At 59.8% G+C, this 18,841-nt stretch overlaps 1 protein-coding gene and 1 non-coding gene across 2 annotated transcripts in view; both read right to left on the bottom strand.

Moving 5' to 3' along the window:
- The window catches only part of SULT2B1 (sulfotransferase family 2B member 1), a 34,018-nt gene extending 15,382 nt beyond the window's left edge, over positions 1–18,636 (bottom strand). Inside the window, exon 1 of the mRNA XM_054710650.1 lies at positions 18,402–18,636. Within this exon, the coding sequence (XP_054566625.1) occupies positions 18,402–18,472 (71 nt within the window). The 5' untranslated portion in view covers positions 18,473–18,636. The remainder of the gene's footprint in view (positions 1–18,401) is intronic.
- On the bottom strand, positions 14,016–14,179 carry LOC114227373 (U1 spliceosomal RNA). The gene has a single exon (XR_003613417.2). It is a non-coding gene; the product is annotated as a U1 spliceosomal RNA (small nuclear RNA).
- Positions 18,637–18,841: the final 205 nt, after the last annotated feature.

Raw genomic sequence — 18,841 nt, 5'->3', positions numbered from 1 at the left:
CTTGCCCCTGGCTGGGGCTGTTCCCCAGGGAACAAGGCGGGAGGGCTGGTCACCTCAGGGGGTGGGGGTGGGGACTTTGCAGGCGTGAATAAGGGTATTGTTATGGAGCTGGATACCTCGTGCTCAGAGTCTGGCTTACATCGCTCCGTGCCTCAGTTTCCTCAACGGTAACATGGGGATAAGAGAAGCAGCACAGTGTCTTGGTTAATTGTATAAACCCTGGAGTCAGAATACCTGGCTTTGAAGTCTATGTCCCAGCAGCTCTGTGGCTGTGGGCAAGTCAACCTCTCTGTGCCTCAGTTTCTTCATCCATAAAATGGGGATAATAATAATAACCATTACCTCCATGAAAAAAGTGCCTGGCTTAGAACTGTGCCTGGCTTGGAGTAAGCACAATATAAATGCTTGTTAATTTTTTTAACAGTAGAAATAGTGGGAGGGTTTAATGTGTCAATAGCCGTAAAAATGATTGGCTCGTGGTCTGCAGCAATAAATCTGGGCTAACGTTATTATTATACTCAAAATAGAGGCAACATTGGACATTGTGTGAACCCAGAGGCGGGGCTGCTTAGCGTAGCATAGTGTTTGGCACTTAGTAGGCTCTCATCACATCATAATGCCTCTATTGTTCAGTGATGTTATCAGGTACCCCATAGGTTGAGCCTGGACGGTAGTCTTAGTGATGTCACCAGTTGCCAGGCAGATTTAGCCCAGTGGATGGGAGCTGTGAGGTCATCAGTTACCAGGCAGATTAACAGCTTCAGTGCCTAGGCCTTGGCTCTCACTGTGCCTCTGGCAACAGATCACGCTTCTTTGAGCCTCAGTTTCCTCATGGGTCACAGGAGGAGAAGGCAATTTCTACCTCAGGGATTTAATCCTACTTGAGGGTTAAAAGGAATAAAAATGTGAAGCTCGCGGCTCCTGATAAATGCCGAGGAAACTGAGGCTTCGGTTGGCCGCCAGCGTTAGTTTAGTCTTTGATCTCCAGACAGACAGCTCCTCAGAGAAAAAATTCCTCCCAGTTTACAGGAGAGGGACACAGAGATGCCAAAGAGGAAACGATCCTGTGCCCTTCAGGGGTGCCTGGGTCTTCACTGAATGCTTAAACGAGCAGTTACCATCTCCAAATCAGGCCTGAGCCTCAGCCCAGGAAGCCAGGGTGGGACCCACAGTGCTGGGACGTGGCCTGTGCGCAATCAGTATGCGGAGGAATGAATGAATGTGTGGTAAATGAATGAATGAGTGTGTGTGAGCGAATGAATGTGTGATGAATGCGTGAATGAATGAATGAATGAATGTGTGATGAATGCGTGAATGAATGAATGACTGTGTGATGAATGCGTGAATAATGAATGTCATGAATGAATGTGTGTGAGTGAATGAATGTGTGTGAGTGAATGAATGAATGAGTGTGTGATGAATGTGTGAATGAATGAAAGTGTGTGAATAAACGAATGAATGAGTGTGTGATGAATGAATGTGTGAATGCATGAAGGGCTTTAGCAGGAAGCAAGTGAAGGGAAGTCAAAGAGCACTGGTAATGCCCTCCACCTGCCTCCGTGGTTCTCTGCCCCAGGCACTTTAGAGTCCTCCGTGGGGCCCTCAGAGACCCCCGAAGCCTGGCCTCCTTCCAGGCCAGCAGAGTCCACACACCTGTGCCTCGGAGCCCGGAACAACCAGCTGCTCAGCAAATACCGGAGCATCAACATTCACTAAATACGAGGCGAATACATCATCACATCCTTGTACGTGATGATGCTACGGGTGAGAACATGGGGGTGCCGGGAGGGAGAGCAACGTGGCCAAGGCCACACAGCAAGTCCCACGCCGAGCCGGGGCCAGAACCTCAGTCCTATAGACAGTTTCTGTCCCAGTCCCTCCTTGGACCCCACACTCCAGCTAAAGCGCCCCTCCCCCACCTCCCGCCGTGTACTGAGCACGATTCCCACCTCTGGGCCTTTGCATCTGCGGCTCCTCCTGCCAGGAGTGCCGGTCTCCCCCCCTCACCCCCCACCCCCCTCTCTGTGCTTGTGCACCAGGGAGGCCCCGCCCCCCCATTCCTGCTGGGCCGAATCGCACGGTGTGTCCTAAACACGGGTGCTGTGCGCCTTCTCTCCCACCTTGTACATCCAGTCTGGCGCAGGGGGACCGTCCGCCCCGGGTCGCGAGCCGTGTGGCTCCCACACCGAGTCCAGGGCCTGGCGTGCCGCTGCCGCTCGACCGGAGCAGAGGAATGAGGATGACACCTGAGCCGCTCAGAGGCCTGCGGCGGGCGGAGCGGGCCACGTGACCAGCCATCGGCAGGCACGACTCAGCCTCCTAGCAGGTGCCTGGTCTCCCCTGCTCAGGGGACCCCAGGACCTGAGACTCTGGGAATGGCCCGGCGCGTCCACCCTCCTGCCTCCCAAGCCAGAGTCTGCCCGGCCCTGGTCCCCCCTCTCCGGCCCCACTGCCCCAGTCCAGCTCCGGGCTCTCCTCACCCCCTGGACCCTCAACCCAGCCTCCTCCCTAGTCTCCTGGCCTCCATTCTCTCCCTGCTGCATGGCCACAGCTCCTCAGCCCGGAACTCAAGGCCCTATGTAGGCTGGGCCTGCCCAGTCCTATAGCCTCCTCGGGCCTAAGACCCTGTCTGACTCCCCTCTGGCCCCAGCAGTGGAGGCAGGGGTAGGGGAGCCTCCTTTATGGAAATTCTATGCCAAGGACATGCATTATCAGGCTCCTCCCAGAACCCCAGGAGGTGGGTATTGGGAGCACAACTTTGTGCCAGAAGAAATGGAGCCCAGAGAAGTTAATATATTTCCCCAAGGTCACACAGCAGTCTTTGAAGGATGCCTCAGTAGGTAGCTGTCCTTGAGCCTCCACCCCTCCCTCTGCCACTAGGACACAGTGTATCTGTCTCCTTCAGTGTCTTACCCCCGTGCCTGGCACACAGCTGGCGTGCAATAAATAAACAGGTCCGGTTCAGGCCCCTGGCGGCCGGGGCTCAGTCACCCACTCCAGAGGCAGCCCTGTGCGCCCCGTAGGGAAGGAAGACAGGCTGAAGCCGCACAGATGTGGACTGGAACCCCGGCTCTGCTACCGGCGAGCTGTGTGACCTTGAACACACAGCCCAACCTCTCTGGGCCTGTGTCCTCCTGTGGAGAAGGAAAGGCAGGCTCCCGGAGGGAACGCGGTGAGGATGAGAGCCGCTGTGGCCTCTCCCCTGGACCATGGCTGTCGTCTCCTCACTGATCTCCCTCCCTCCACGCTGCCCCCACCGCCAGTTCTTGCCCCGCAGCTGCCAGAACCTGAGTGGCTTTGGTCCCTCCTCCGCTCAAAACCCCACGGGGTCTGCGAAGCCCAGCACAGCTTCCCTGGTCCCTCCTGCCTTCACCCCCCCAACCCCCCGCTTACTCGGCTCCCCCCACACTGACCTCCTGACCCCACACTGATCTCCTGACCCCACACTGACCTCCTGGCCCCACACTGACCTCCTGGCCCCACACTGACCTCCTGACCCCCACACTGACCTCCTGACCCCCACACTGACCTCCTGCCCCACACTGACTTCCTGGCCCTCACACTGACCTCCTGGCCCCACACTGACCTCCTGGCCACACACTGACCTCCTGGTCCCCACACTGACCTCCTGGCTCCCACACTGACCTCCTGGCTCCCACACTGACCTCCTGGCCCCACACTGACCTCCTGGTCCCCCCACACTGACCTCCTGGCCCCCCACACTGACCTCCTGCCCCCCACACTTCAGGCGGAGTCCTGCCTCAGGGCCTTTGCACTGCCTGTGCTGTCTCCCATTCAGGCCTGTGACTGGCATCCTCACCTCTTTCAGGTCTTTGCTCCAACATCCCCGCTCATCACTGAGGCCTCCCCTGTTGACAACTGAACCCACCTCACCTCCGCCCCCTGCTTGCTTTCCCACACCACCCCCCACCCCCTGCTTGCTTCCCCCCCGCCCCCTGCTTGCTTCCCCCCCGCCCCCTGCTTGCTTCCCCCCGCCCCCTGCCCCCTGCTTGCTCCCCACCCCCGCCCCCTGCTTGCTCCCCCCCCCGCCCCCTGCTTGCTTCCCCCTGCCCCCTGCTTGCTTCCCCCCGCCCCCTGCTTGCTTCCCCCCTGTCCCCTGCTTGCTTCCCCCCCGCCCCCTGCTTGCTTCCCCCCGCCCCCTGCCCCCTGCTTGCTCCCCACCCCCGCCCCCTGCTTGCTTCCCAAGCCACTTGTCCCCTCTGAGAAGCTCTGGTGGCTTCCATATTCCCCTGAGCGTCTGCCTTTCTTCACTTGCATATAAAGTCCATGAAGCCAGAGATTTGGGGGGGCGGGGGCGGGGGAGGGGGGTCTGTCTTGACTGCCAACATCCAGGACCCTGGCACACACAGAGGGTGTGTCCTATTTTGTTGAGAAAATAAACGTCAGACCAAGAGCGCTCCTGGGACAGTATGTCCTTAGCTCATCTACCTCCTCCTCAGCCCGGAGGCCGGAGCTTCGGCCCCTCTGTTCCAAACGGGAAAAGCAAAGCGCAGAGGAGAGGCACTGGCTGATGGCACCCCGCTGCAGAGGACAGGCTGGGATTCGAACCCGGGCAGCGTGGCACCCCTACCCACCCCGTGCCTTGGGGTGGTGCCTCCTGGCTCCTCCACACGGGTCCCCCGGTGTGCTCCTTCTGGCCGGGGGCTTGGCAGGTTGAGGGGTCAGGAAGACAGGGGTTTGACCTCAGGCAACGACTCGCCTGTTTAAAGACACGGGACTTATAATCGGCAACCACTGGGAACAGCCCCAGTGTCCTGCAGTAGGTGAGTGGGAAAACAGCGGCCCCGCACGCGCGATCCTGCTCGGCAAGGACAAGGAATAAACCACACGGAGACCTACCGCCGCGCGGAGGAGTCGCCGAGGCGGTGCGCTTTAAGTGAAAGAAGCCAGATTCAGGAGGTTACAACCTATCACCCCATTGACATGGCTGGTATGGATGGTGAGCTGAAGAATGGCCCCCAAGATGTCCACGTCCCAGTCCCAGAAACCACACCACACAGGCGAAGGGATGTTCACGTGAAGGATGTTGAGATGGGAGATGGTCAGGGAGGGCCTGTCATGGAATCACAGGGCTTCGAAGGAACCGCAGAGAGAAGGTGTAATAACGGAAGTGGGGGTCAGAGAGGAGAGAGATGGGAAGATGCTACGCTGTGGCTTTAAGGATGGAGGATGGGGCCACGAGCCAAAGGATGCAGGCGGCCTCTACAAGCTGGAAAAGACCAGGAAGCAGATGCACCCCCAGAGCCTCCCGTGGAGGAGAATGAATTTGCGTCATTTTAAGCCACTCTGCGGTCACTTATTCCCACAGCCGTAGGAAACGAATACAATGACATTTTCAAAAACACATAACTCTATGGACAGAGAATACACTAGTAGCTGTGTGGGGGAAGGGCATGGGATGGTGAAAAAAGTTCTGTGTCCTGATTGTGGTGATGGTTACACACATCTATACGTGTGTTAAAATCCATAGGACTATACACTGCCACGCGTGTGCGCGCGCGCACACACACACACACAATCAATTTTACTGTGTGATTTTTCAAAAGAACCTCACCCTATAAATGCTGAGGGCCCACTAGCCATTATTATATTCAAACATTCAGCTGGCCAGTGCCTCTTGGCTACCCAGGGATGTGCAGAGAAGCAACTCCTGGCTACGTTACAGCCCGCCGTGGCTTAGCGGTGCGGCCCACGGCCCCTCTCAAGCCCTCTCTGGTCTCATCTGAAGAATGAGCAGTAGCAGGAGGGTAACTGGGACCTCTTTTCTGGGGGCCTCCCAGTCTGATGTCCAAAGAGAGATCTCCCCATCCCCAGGAGCTTTGCACTTTTTTTTTTTTTTTTTAAACCCGAGATGGGGCAAATGCTTTCATTCAGCCCACACATGCTTGCTGAGCACCTACTGTGTACCAGGTGCCGGGGGATACAACCAGGGGTGCCACTGACAAAAGCCCCTCCTGCAGTGTCTGTGGGCATGAGCCATGAGATTAACACACAGTGTCTCCGTGTCGTAGGGTATCGAGCCGATGGTGATGGGGGAAACGAAGCAGGCGTGGGAGGAGAGGGGGTGTCTGGGTGGTGGTGAGGTGTAGGGGAGGGGGCCGGGGCCGGGGAGGGCCCTCTGAGGAGTGACACGTGAGCAGCCCTGAAGGAGGGGAGAGAGGAGCCGTGTGTGCAAGGACGGTGAGCGGGTGGGCTCCTGGGCTCCTGCGGGCTGTGTGGGGCCGGAACTGCCCCCCTCTTCCTGTGTGGGGCCTGCCCTTCCGAGAATGCCTGTGGGGGCCCTGACTTTCTCGGCGGTTAGGGTTAGGGGCGCCCGGGCTCAGCTCGCTCTCTCCTCTCGCTGGGGAGCGTTGCCATGGCTGGCAGCCTGAGCTGGGTTCAACTCCCCTCACTTCCGAACACGCCGTGCAGGCGGCCCTGGCCTCTCCTGGGCTGTTCCCGCTGACAGGAGGGCCCTTCCTCACCTCCCGAGTCCCCAATCCTGCTTGGGCAAGCACCCCTGCCCCCCGCCGCCCGCCCCCCGCCCCCCCCTCTGGCAGAATGACTCACGCCTTGGCCAGAGTGCAGAGTGCAAACAAGCGGTGGGAGAGCAATTAGAGTAACCGCAGTTGGGAGATCACCTGACAGCATTTGTTACTCAGGCCACCCCCACAAAGCCGGGGACACCCCCCCATGTGCCTGTTACCCATCTATCCCAGCATCCTGTTTGCTTCCTTCTCAGCCCTTTTAATTCTTAGTAATTCTTTTCTTTTTCTTTCTTAAAATATATTTTTATTGATTTCAGAGAGGAAGGGAGAAGGAGAGAGAGAGAGAGAAACATCAATGAGGAGAGAGAATCATGGATCCGCTGCCTCCTGAACATCCCCCTACTGGGGATGGAGCCCGAAACCCGGGCATGTGCCCTTGACTGGAATCGAACCCGGGACCCTTCAGTCTGCAGGCTGACACTCTATCCACTGAGCCAAACCAGCTAAGGCATTAGTAATTATTTTCTTTATCTATTGCCTTCTCTCTTTTTTTGAATTTTTTATTTATTGACTAGGGGCCTGGTGCATGAAATTTGTGCGTGGGGGGGGGTTGTCCCTCAGCCCGGCCTACACCCTCTCCAATCTGGGACCCCTCGGGGGATGTCCGACTGGACCACTGGCTCCTAACCGCTCACCTGCCTGCCTGCTTGATCGCCCCTAACCACTCTGCCTGTCAGCCTGCTCGCTCCCAAATGCCCCCCCACAGGCCTTCTCATCCCCAACTGCCCCCCCTTGCCAGTCTGATCGCCCCCAACTGCCCCCCCCACTCCCCCGCCAGCCTGCTTGCTCCCAACTGCCCTCCCTTCCTGGCCTGGTCGCCCCTAACCGCCTCTGCCTCAGTCCTGCCACCATGGCTTTGTCAGGAAGGACGTCCGGAAGGTCTCCTGGTCTAATTAGCATATTACCCTTTTATTAGTATAGATTTTACAGAGAGAGAGAAAGTGAGAGAGAGAGAGAGAGAGAGAGAGAGAGAGAGAGAGAGAGAGAGAGGAGAGATTTGCTGTTCTACTTGTTGATGCATTCATTGGTTGCTTCTTGTAGGTGCCCTGACCGGGGATCAAACCCACAACCTTGGCGTATCGGGACGATGCTCTAACCAACTGAGCTACCAGGTCAGGACCCGTCTATTATCTTCTTTATGGATTAAAAAAAAATTTTTATAAGAATAGATTTTTAGAGAGAGAGGAAGGGAGAGGGAGAGGCCCACGGACATGAGAGAGAAACGTGAACCTGGCACGTGTCCTGACCTTTGGGTGCGCAGGGCGACGCCCAACCAACTGAGCCACCCGGCCAGGGTCACCCCTTCTTTACATCGGCCTTCTCCACTAACAGGGGAGCAGAAATCCCCCCTCCACTTTGCCCCACCTCCAAGGACTAGCATCCTGCATGCAGGCAACACGTTAGTATAATTTTTGGAACCATCGATCGGCTGCCTCCTGCACGCCCCCTACTGGGAATTGAGCCCGCAACCTGGGCATGTGCCCTTGACCAGAATCAAACCCGGGATCCTTCAGTCCGCAGGCCGACGCTCTATCCACTGAGCCAAACCGTTAGGGCCCCACTTCCATACTTTTACATTTATTTTCCTCACCTGTCAGCGTGGCTCAGTGATTGAGCATCGACCTATGAACCAGGAGGTCGCTGTTCGATTCCCGGTCAGGGCACGTGCCTGGTTGCAGTTCGATCCTTGAGTGGGGGGCGTGCAGGAGGCAGCCGATCCATGATTCTCTCTCATCACTGATATTTCTATCTCCCTCTCCCTCTCCCTTCCTCTCAGAAATCAATAAACATATACTGAAAACAATCATTTTCCTCTTGAGAAAGCGCACTGTTCTTCCACCCCGGCCGGGCTTGAGTGGATTTTAACAAACGCGAGGTGCCCCGTGCCACCCACCCCCTCTCCGAACACAGAGCTGCCATCGCCCCAGCGGCCCCCGCTGCCCTGAGCTGGCCCGGCACACACCGAGCTGGCCCGCACACACCGAGCTGGCCCGCACACACCCAGCTGCCCTGCACACACGGAGCTGGCCCGCACACACCCAGCTGCCCGGCACACACCGAGCTGGCCCGCACACACCGAGCTGGCCCGCACACACCGAGCTGGCCCGCACACACTGAGCTGCCCGGCACACATCCAGCTGCCCGGCACACACCCAGCTGCCCGGCACACACCGAGCTGGCCCGCACACACCGAGCTGGCCCGCACACACCGAGCTGGCCCGCACACACCCAGCTGCCCTGCACACACCCAGCTGCCCGGCACACACCGAGCTGGCCCGCACACACCCAGCTGCCCGGCACACACCGAGCTGGCCCGCACACACCCAGCTGCCCGGCACACACCGAGCTGGCCCGCACACACCCAGCTGCCCGGCACACACCGAGCTGGCCCGCACACACCGAGCTGCCCGGCACACACCCAGCTGCCCGCACACACCGAGCTGGCCCTGCACACACCGAGCTGGCCCGCACACACCGAGCTGGCCCGCACACACCGAGCTGCCCGGCACACACCCAGCTGCCCGCACACACCGAGCTGGCCCGGCACACACCGAGCTGGCCCGGCACATACCGAGCTGCCCGGCACACACCAAGCTGGCCCGCACACACCGAGCTGGCCCGCACACACCGAGCTGCCCGGCACACACCCAGCTGCCCCGGCACACACCGAGCTGCCCCGGCACACACCGAGCTGCCCGGCACACACCCAGCTGCCCCGGCACACATCCAGCTGACCGCACACACCGAGCTGCCCAGCACACACCGAGCTGGCCCTGCACACACCGAGCTGGCCCGGCACACACCGAGCTGCCCGGCACACACCGAGCTGCCCTGGCACACATCCAGCTGACCGCACACACCGAGCTGGCCCTGCACACACCGAGCTGCCCCGGCACACACCGAGCTGCCCGGCACACACCGAGCTGCCCGGCACACACTGAGCTGCCCGGCACACACTGAGCTGCCCCGGCACACACTGAGCTGCCCCGGCACACACCGAGCTGCCCGGCACACACCGAGCAGGCCCGGCACACACCGAGCTGCCCGGCACACACTGAGCTGCCCCGGCACACATCCAGCTGACCGCACACACCGAGCTGGCCCGCACACACCGAGCTGCCCCGGCACACACCGAGCTGCCCCGGCACACACCGAGCTGCCCGGCACACACCGAGCTGGCCCGGCACACACCGAGCTGCCCGGCACACACTGAGCTGCCCCGGCACACATCCAGCTGACCGCACACACCGAGCTGCCCCGGCACACACCGAGCTGCCCGGCACACACTGAGCTGCCCGGCACACACTGAGCTGCCCCGGCACACATCCAGCTGACCGCACACACCGAGCTGCCCCGGCACACACCGAGCTGCCCCGGCACACACCGAGCTGCCCCGGCACACACCGAGCTGCCCGGCACACACCGAGCTGGCCCGGCACACACCGAGCTGCCCGGCACACACTGAGCTGCCCCGGCACACATCCAGCTGACCGCACACACCGAGCTGGCCCGCACACACCGAGCTGCCCCGGCACACACCGAGCTGCCCCGGCACACACCGAGCTGCCCGGCACACACCGAGCTGGCCCGGCACACACCGAGCTGCCCGGCACACACTGAGCTGCCCCGGCACACATCCAGCTGACCGCACACACCGAGCTGCCCCGGCACACACCGAGCTGCCCGGCACACACCGAGCTGCCCGGCACACACTGAGCTGCCCCGGCACACACTGAGCTGCCCCGGCACACACCGAGCTGCCCGGCACACACTGAGCTGCCCCGGCACACATCCAGCTGACCGCACACACCGAGCTGGCCCGGCACACACCGAGCTGGCCGGTGCTGCCTCTCACAGAATGTACTCTGTGCCGAGCGGCTCCCTGTGCTCAGCATGACGTTCCTGACATGCATGTGTGTGTGTTTGCGTGTGTGTTAGACTTTGTCCCTTTTTATGGCTGAGGGCGCCATCATCCGCGCAAATCACAGTGTTTCCTGTTCCGTGAGCGCCGCTTCCAGGTCAGGCTGTTAAGCGTAAAGCCGCTGCAACCCTCCTCGTCTTTTTTTTTCTTTTAATGTATTTTTATTGATTTCAGAGCGGAAGGGAGGAGAGAGAGAGAAACATCAATGATGAGAGAGAACCATCGATCGGCTGCCTCCTGCACGGCCCCCCCCCCGGGGATCGAGCCCACAACCCGGGCATGTGCCCTTGACCAGAATCGAACCTGGGACCCTTCAGTCCACAGGCCGATGCTCTGTCCACGGAGCCACACCACCAGCCAGGGCCCTCCTCGTCTTTGTGCGGAACCTACGCTCTCATTCGCATTTCTCTTGGGCAAATAAGTGGCCCCAAAGCGGCTGTGGGGGGTGGGGGGTGGGGTGGGGAGGTCATAGTGTTTGTATTAGAATCCCTTCACGGTAGATTTTCAGGGCTGATTGGAACTCCTCTCCAAAAGCTATGCAAACTTTTCAATGATTAAAAAAAACAGTTGATATATATCACTTTGATGATGGTGGTGATGATGATGGTGGTGATGATGGTGATGATGGTGATGGTGGTGATGGTGATGATGGTAATGGTGATGGTGGTGATGATGATGATGGTGATGGTGATAGAGAGAAACCCAGCTAATTAAAGTAATCACTGCCTTCACATTCTCAGGGTTCTGTGACTGGGTCTCTGGCTCTGGCCCTCAAAGCCCAGCAGATGCATTGCACCCCCATGTGCCTGAGCGCGGCCCCACCTCCCCAGGTCTCCACGCCAGCACAGCCAGTGTCATTCGGTTCTCACTGCCAGGTTCTGCCTGTTCCCGACACACTCCTGCTCCGCTGCTCGCCACCCGGGGCCTCTGAGGGGCCTGCCTTTAGCCCGAAGGCTCTTCTCAACCTTTCCTTTCTCTCTGAGCGCCTCTCTCTCCCCCCTCCCCCCACCCCCTCCAGCCAGCAGACACTTATTAAGCTCCTACTCTGTGCCTCTCCCTGCCCTTGGTGCAGGCATGGCCTGGAGCCGTCCTCCAATGGAACTTTCCCGATGGTGGAAACGTCCATTCTGTGCCTCCGGCCACATGTGGCTACTGAGCCTTTGAAATGCGGCTGGTGCCACGGGTGACCTCTCCACCGTTTTTCTTCCTCTTCCTTCGTTTTAAAAATACGTTTTTATTGATTGCAGAGAGGAAGGGAGAGGGAGAGACAGAAACATCCATGATGAGAGAGAATCATCGATCGGCCGCCTCCTGCACGCCCCCTCCTGGGTATCGAGCCCGCAACCCGGGCGTGTGCCCTGACCGGGAATCGAACAGTGACCTCCTGGCTCGTGGGTCGCTGCTCAACCACGGAGCCTCACCAGCTGGCCGGTGACCTCCACTTTTTAAACGGCATTCAGTGGTTATTGAACACCCAATCATTCCGTGACTCCTGAAACCCTGGCACGCATGTCAGTTATTGGAAAACTTCTTGGGCGGGACTGGAATCACTCAGGCCTGGAGATCGCCTCGGAGGCGCGTGGGCGAGGAGATCTGAATGCAGATCAAGCCTTTCTGAGGCAAGTCAGCCGCGCAAACGCTGCCATCTCAGAATGCAGAGAAGAATGTGAAATGCCTCCTTGATGATGTTTGCTGTGGGTTACATGATTAATGATACCCTCTCAGATATTTCAGGTTAAATAAAGTATATAATTAAAATTAATGTCACCTGTTTTCTTTTATAGTATGTGTGTGTGTGTGTGTGTGTGTGTGTGTGTGTGTGTGTGTGTGTCTGTAGAAAATGTTTACCTCCGGGCTCATGTAACGCATCTATGGGAGAGCGTTGGTCTGGAGGGTGGACCAACAGACAGACAGAGCACAGACACGTATATCCCATATGGGGTGACAGGCTGCCTGGTGAAGGTTGCCTCTCCTGTTTGGCCATGGTTGTGTGTGTGTGTGTGTGTGTGTGTTTTTTAATATATTTTTATTGATTTCAGAGAGGAAGGGAGAGGGAGGAGAGAGAGAAACATCAATGATGAGAGAGAATCACTGATGGGCTGTCTCCTGCACGCCCCACACTGGGGATCAAGCCCGCAACCCAGGCATGTGCCCTTGACCGGAATCAAACCCAGGACCCTCAGTCCGCAGGCTGACGCTCTATCCACTGAGCCATACCAGCTAGGGCTCTTTTCTCTTTTTTAAAATATATTTTATTGATTTTTTTACAGAGAGGAAGGGAGAGGGACAGAGAGTTAGAAACATCGATCAGCTTCCTCCTGCACATCTCCTACTGGGGGATGTGCCTGCAACCAAGGTACATGCCCTTGACCGGAATCGAACCTGGGACCTTTCAGTTCTCAGGCCGACACTCTATCCACTGAGCCAAACCGGTTAGGGCTCTTTTCTTTTTTTAAAAAATAAAATATATTTTTATTGATTTCAGAGAAGAAGGGAGAGGGAGAGAGAGATAGAAACATCCATGAGAGAGAATCATTGATCGGCTGCCTCCTGCACGCCCCCTACTGGGGACTGAGCTGCAACCCGGGCATGTGCCCTGACGGGAATCGAACCCAGGACCCTTGAGTCCCCAGGCCAATGCTCTATCCACTGAGCCACACCGGCCAGGGCAGGCCATGTTCTCTGCAATGCATTGCTCTGTTTTCCCACAGCTTGAAGCAAACGGCCTGCACCTGCAGAAGGGAAGATACCCTCCCCGGGCGCGCCCTCTGCCTGACCGAGTTGGGCGCCCCCCGGACACCCCGCCATCTTCCAAGGACGCCCTGTTGTTCGGCAGCTCCCTGAGCGGGTGCAGCCTGACCCAGTCCCCATGTCACAGAACAGAACCACCCCCTCGGTGCCGGCGCCGACCCGGGTCTCAGCCCGCGGTGAGAGGATGGAACACAGTTTCTTAAACTCTCACGACGTCTCTGGGCCTGGCTCCTGTTGGCGGGGACTCGACAATGGCCACAGAGGGACAGCCTCTTCGAGCCCCTGTCTGGTCCCTCTCTCTAGCGAGGGGTTAACAGGGACGTTTCTGGAGCAAATCTCATCTGTGCCATTTCTCTCCGGGCCTCAGCTTTCCCATCTGTAAAACGGGCTGACGCCAGCTGCCTCACAGGGAGGGCTGGCTCGCAGCAACCACCCGGGAAGGTCACAATTATTATCAATCTGACCCCGCCCTGCCCTGCACCCCGAGTTCCTGGCTGAAGAGGAGTCACAGGAATTAGAGAAGGAGGAAGGAAGGACAGCTGCGCAAACCCTGACTCAGCAGAGAGCCCGTCCAGCCCTTCCCCAGGCATCACCCACCGCGCCCACTTCACAGATCCACAGATCCACCGATCCACCGACCCACAGATCCACCGATCCACAGATTCACAGCCTGAGAGCCTCGGTGCCCGGCGGGTCCCAGCGAGCGTGTGGCATAGGTGGGACTTGAACTCAGGGTCGCCTGCCTGTGGGCTGTGTGACCCAGGCATTCTTTTTTTTTTTTTTTTTTTTTTTTTTAGGGGAGAGCGCCAACGCAGTCCCCCACTACCACAAATTATGCAGTCGAGTTTCCCACATTTGGGGAAATCGCAGGGGTCAGCACATCCGGAGTGCAATGGATAAGCCTCGCCCTGGGAAAACCACCTTCGTGATCATGGTATCTCCCCTGCCAGGTAAGTATGACCCGGGCATTCTTATCTGCATGGCAGGTCCTTGGGTCCTGGCTCAGGTCCCAGCCTGGGCTCAACTCCGCCTGCGAGCCCCTGGCCTCACCTCTCCCCCATCGGGACCTCCTCCCTGAGCCAGGCCTCGCTTCCCCCCCGCCCCCCCCCGCCCCCCGCCCCCCCGCAGGACCAGGGGCTCCCTCCTTGCCTTGGCCTTCGATGCCACTGATGGCTCCTGTCCCTGCCCCAGAGCCTCCCTTCGGCAAACCGGGCTGCTCAGGTCTTTCCGAGTGGTCCTGGCTGTTCCCCCTTCCCTGTCCTAAGCAGGGCCCCGGCCCCGGAGAGCAGGCAGGAACCCTAACCCACCTTCCCTCCACTCCCCACGCCCGGGTCCCTTGCAGAGGGGAGTGGGGCGAGGGGAAGGGAAGGGGGGCTGTGAGCATCCTTTTCTAATTCTCACCAAAGCACCTTCGTTACTAGTGGCGGCCCAGGGCCCCTCCTCTCTGCCGGCCCGAATTCCACCTGGGGGACTAGGGCCAAGGTCTTACTATTTATTTATTTATTGCTTAGAACCCTTTTACTAGCGCCCTCCTTCCCCTCGGAAAAAGCAGCTCTGTGGCCGCCAGAGCTGTGGCCATAAAGTCATTGGAGTGGCTCTGGCTGGGGGGGCGGGGGGAGGGCAGGAGGGAGGGACTGGGGTTGTAAAACCAGGGCTGGCACCTCAGCCATAAAGAGGCCAAGATCTGGAAGGGCCTGCACGTGGACTCCAAGATCAAAGTGGGGGCGGGGAGGAGCAGTCGCAGAGGTTCAAATGCCGGCTCGGGCTGCTTCTGGCCTTGACCCTCTCCGGAAGGGGCTGGATATCCCAGGAAACGGGGAAGCTCTCGGACAACCTAGGGAGCCTCCTGTCCGGGCAGGGGCTGCCTCCCCGATCCTGCCCCTCCCTCATCTTGCTCACCTTCTAATTCCTTTCACACCTGCCCGTCCTGTCCAGTCAGCCTGCCTCAGTGGAAATCCCGGCTCCACCCCGTTTGGCAGCTGTGTGACCTTGGGCAAGTCACTCAACCTCTCTGGGCCTCAATTGTCTCCGTCATAAATGAGTGATCATAGTCCGTCTCAAACGGCTGTGGTGAGGATTGAATGAGATCATATGGGAAAGCACTGAGCACAGTGAGGACTTGAAGAGTTCTTTAGGGCCCGGGCTGGTGTGGCTCAGTGGATTGGGCGTCGCCCCATGCACGGAAAGGTTGCCTGTTCAGTTCCGGTCAAGGGCACATGCCTGGGTTGTGGGCTCGATCCCCAGTAGGGGGCATGCAGGATGTTTCTCTCTCTCTCTCCCCCTCCCTCCCTCTCTCCCTCCCTCTCCCTTGCTCTCTAAAAATCAATGCAAATATTTTAAAATAGTTCTCCCTGGATTCCTGTCCCCGGCTGTGCCCCCATTGGCCACAGAACCTGTCAACCAACCCTAACCATCGGTGCCCTGCCCACCTCCCGCTTCTAACAGTTCCTCTTAAAATTTTATTCTGCCCTGATTATCCCTTTTCAGTCTGCCGCGTGCATACCAGGTACGTGGAACCCATACAATTCATAAAGCGGAATTGGCCACAAAGCCCGTGAACAGAACATCCTGAGCGATGAGTCTTGCTGGTGTCCCGGGCCTCCTCCCCACAACCCCCACCCCAAATTAAATCCTTGTCAGTTGCTTGGTTGGGGGGGAGGCAGTTCTATCACATAGGCCTGTATCCCCAAAACAACATACTGCTTAGCTTCTCTTGTTGGGGGAGGATGGGGGCTTAGCCATGGAATCAGGCTGCAGACAGTGTCTGAGGATGGCTTCATGCCGCTGCCCGGGGGTCCGCTCGGACCCACAGCCCCTCACTTCCTCCCAGGAGCTGCTTCCCCCCTCGGTCTCCTCCCTGCACGCCCTGCCCTCCCTCACCAACTTCTCATTGGGACTCGCCACCCAGTGAGCTCCGGCTCAGAGGGTGCCCGGCACCCCCATTCATTCCCTGACATCATTCCCAGAGCTGTCCCAGCCACCACCCGAGCCCGGGGCCGCGGAGGTCCCCACGCCGGCGTCTCTGGTGCTGCGGGGCGGGTGGAAACCAGGACCTGCCTGCGTCGGCCGAGTCTTAAAGTGCGAGGAGCGAGGTCCTCCCAGGCAATGGAAACTTCAGGGGCAAAGGCCCAAAGTGTGTGACCCAGGCAGGGTGGGGGCGCGTGGGAGGGGGCGGGGAGCAGCCAGATGGGGCCCAGTTAGCGAGGTGGGTAAGGTCTGTGGGAGCAGAGGCGAAGCCACGGGAGAAGCCAGTGGTGGGAGCCCAGGCCTGCTCCCCCTTTTAAACGAGGGCAGATCTAGATCTCTGTCTAGATCTCTGCGATGGATGTGGTTCTGTTTGGGAGTAAGGCTCCTCTTGGCCGTAGGTCTCCGGGTCTTAAAAATGTTTTGGAAACCATCGCCCTGGGCGCTGGGGAGCCACAGAGGGGGCTTGGGGCTGGGAGGGGGAGATATGGAGATTAGAAGAGATTTCTTGGGCGGGTGCTGCGGGGGGTGGAGGGGGGAAGATCCCAGCAGAGGGAACAGAATATGCAAAGGCCCTGGGGCAGGGAATGGGGAGGTGTGGCCAGGAAATTCGAAGTCAAGGGAGGTGAGCCGAGCTGGGAGGCCAGAGTGCCAGGGCTTGGAGTGGCTTGGGGACTGGGAGCAGGGGAGGGGCAGCTCTAGGAAGGACTGGAGGCGGGAGGCCAGGGCGAGGCTCCGGGGGCTAAGAGGAGGCCTGAGCTGGGGCCTTGGGAATGGAGAGAGTCGGGTTCGAGGGGAGTGGGCAGGGCCAGGCTGTGGGAGGGAGAGGGAGGACGGGACAAGGACAGTGTGTGGGGGTCACCCTGCTGACCGCTGGACCCAGCCCTGAGATGGCCACCCCGGAGGAGGAGCCGCTGAGTGCGGTGGGGATGTGTGAGCCGAGGGATCTGGGACGAGGCCCCAGAAGGGGGTGTTAAGGGCCCTTATGAGAGGCATCCCTCCGGGTCCAGGGGATTCCAGAAGCTCGTGGAAAAGGAAGTTGGAAGCCCTAGGAGCAGCACCCAGGGGGGCGCAGGCATTCAGGTCCAGGCGTGTCTTACAGGCGAAGGGTATTTATCCCCATTTCTCAGATGAGGAAACTGAGGCTGAAACCTGCCTGGAGGCGGGAGCCCAGGGGGGACGCTGCTTATCTCCGGAGGAGAAACTGCAGGACCCGCAGGGCCCGGGGAGGCAGCGCTGGGACCAGCCCGGTGGCTCCCCCAGCTCGGGAGGCCCAGAGACGCCGTGAGGCTTGTGTGGGTCACACAGCAATTAGGATCCAGCTGCTCCCATCTATGGAATCTGGGGCGTCAGGGAGGCCTCTCTGTGCCCAGCTTGTGGGTGGGTGGGGGGAGGGCGGAGGGCCTGGTGCAGTCTACCCTGAGGGGGGAGACCCTCGCCTGGGGGTGGGAGGCTATCTAAGCAGTTTGCTGTGTGACCTTGGGCAGGCCACCTGCCCGCTCTGAGCCTCCGCTGGCTCAGCTGAGAAATGGAGCCACGGGGCGGGGGTGTCCCCGAGGCTGTTGAGGAGAGAAGAAACCACAGACTCTGGGGGCTCAAACTTGCTTCCGGCTGGGTGATCACACTCCCTTTCCCTCGGAGCCTCAGTTTCCCGTCTGGAGCGCCAGGGCTCTAAAAGCGTCTGCCCCTCCCCAGGAAGGAAGGAGTTCCGCTCCAGAGGAGCGGAGCGCTGTGTCCTGACCTCTCCGATGAGGTGCGAGGGGCCGGCCCCCCGGGACACAGCCTGGGCTCTGGGACTCAGCTACATCCTGGACCCCACCCTCCTCCGCTCTCCCATCACCCCAGACGGAGCTTGGGGTACATTCTGAGCTGCTGCGAGGAAGGGCACCCCGGTTTGAGGGCTTTCTGGGGCGTCCAGGGAAGAAGGGGTACAAGCAGGTTCTGTTTTCTTGAGCAACTACTGCGCCCAAAGCCCCTGCTGGCGGCGCGCCCGTCCTGCTCCGGGAGACCCACGGCGAGGGCCCCTTGGCCCCACGAGGGACGCGCGCCCCGGCATCCCGGCCGGCCCCCCACTCCCTCCGGGCAGCACCCCGAGTGCCCGCGGCAGCCCGCCGTCCAGCCGAGCCCCGGGCGTGAGGCTGCAGGAGGCCGGAGCAGCTTTGCCCGAGGCCCCTGGCCCTTCCCTCGGGCCACCCCCGGGGGTGGGGGGCTCTCACCTCATTTCGGAGATGTTGTTCTCGTAGGTGCCCCACAGGCCCTGGGTCCGGGGCTCGGCGGGCCCGTCCATGGCAGGCGGGCGCGGGCGGGGAGGGGAGGACGTGCAGGGAGCAGACGGCGCGGCGCGGACCGGTGTGTGCGGCGGCGGCGTCTGCCACCGGGGGAACCCGCCGGGTGCCTACCTCCGCGCCCAAGGGGAGGGGCAGCTCTCAGCCGGTTCTCCCAGCTGCTACCCACGCCTCCAACCGAGGGGAGCGGCCGGGAGGGAGCCTCCCTTCTCCGAGAGTGGGGAGGAGGGGTGACGGCCGGCCCTGGGCGTCTGGGAGGCGTGGGGCAGAGTCCAGGGGTTCCGCGTCGCCCCGCGCCGGGGCCTCCGGGCTGCTGCTCTGGGCTCGTGTGCGCCCCCTGCAGCCTGTGCCTGCTCCTCTGACAGAGGAGC

This window comes from Eptesicus fuscus, chromosome 21 (assembly GCF_027574615.1).
Source record: "Eptesicus fuscus isolate TK198812 chromosome 21, DD_ASM_mEF_20220401, whole genome shotgun sequence".
NCBI lineage: Eukaryota > Metazoa > Chordata > Mammalia > Chiroptera > Vespertilionidae > Eptesicus > Eptesicus fuscus.
This window is presented reverse-complemented; position numbering and strand designations above follow the sequence as displayed.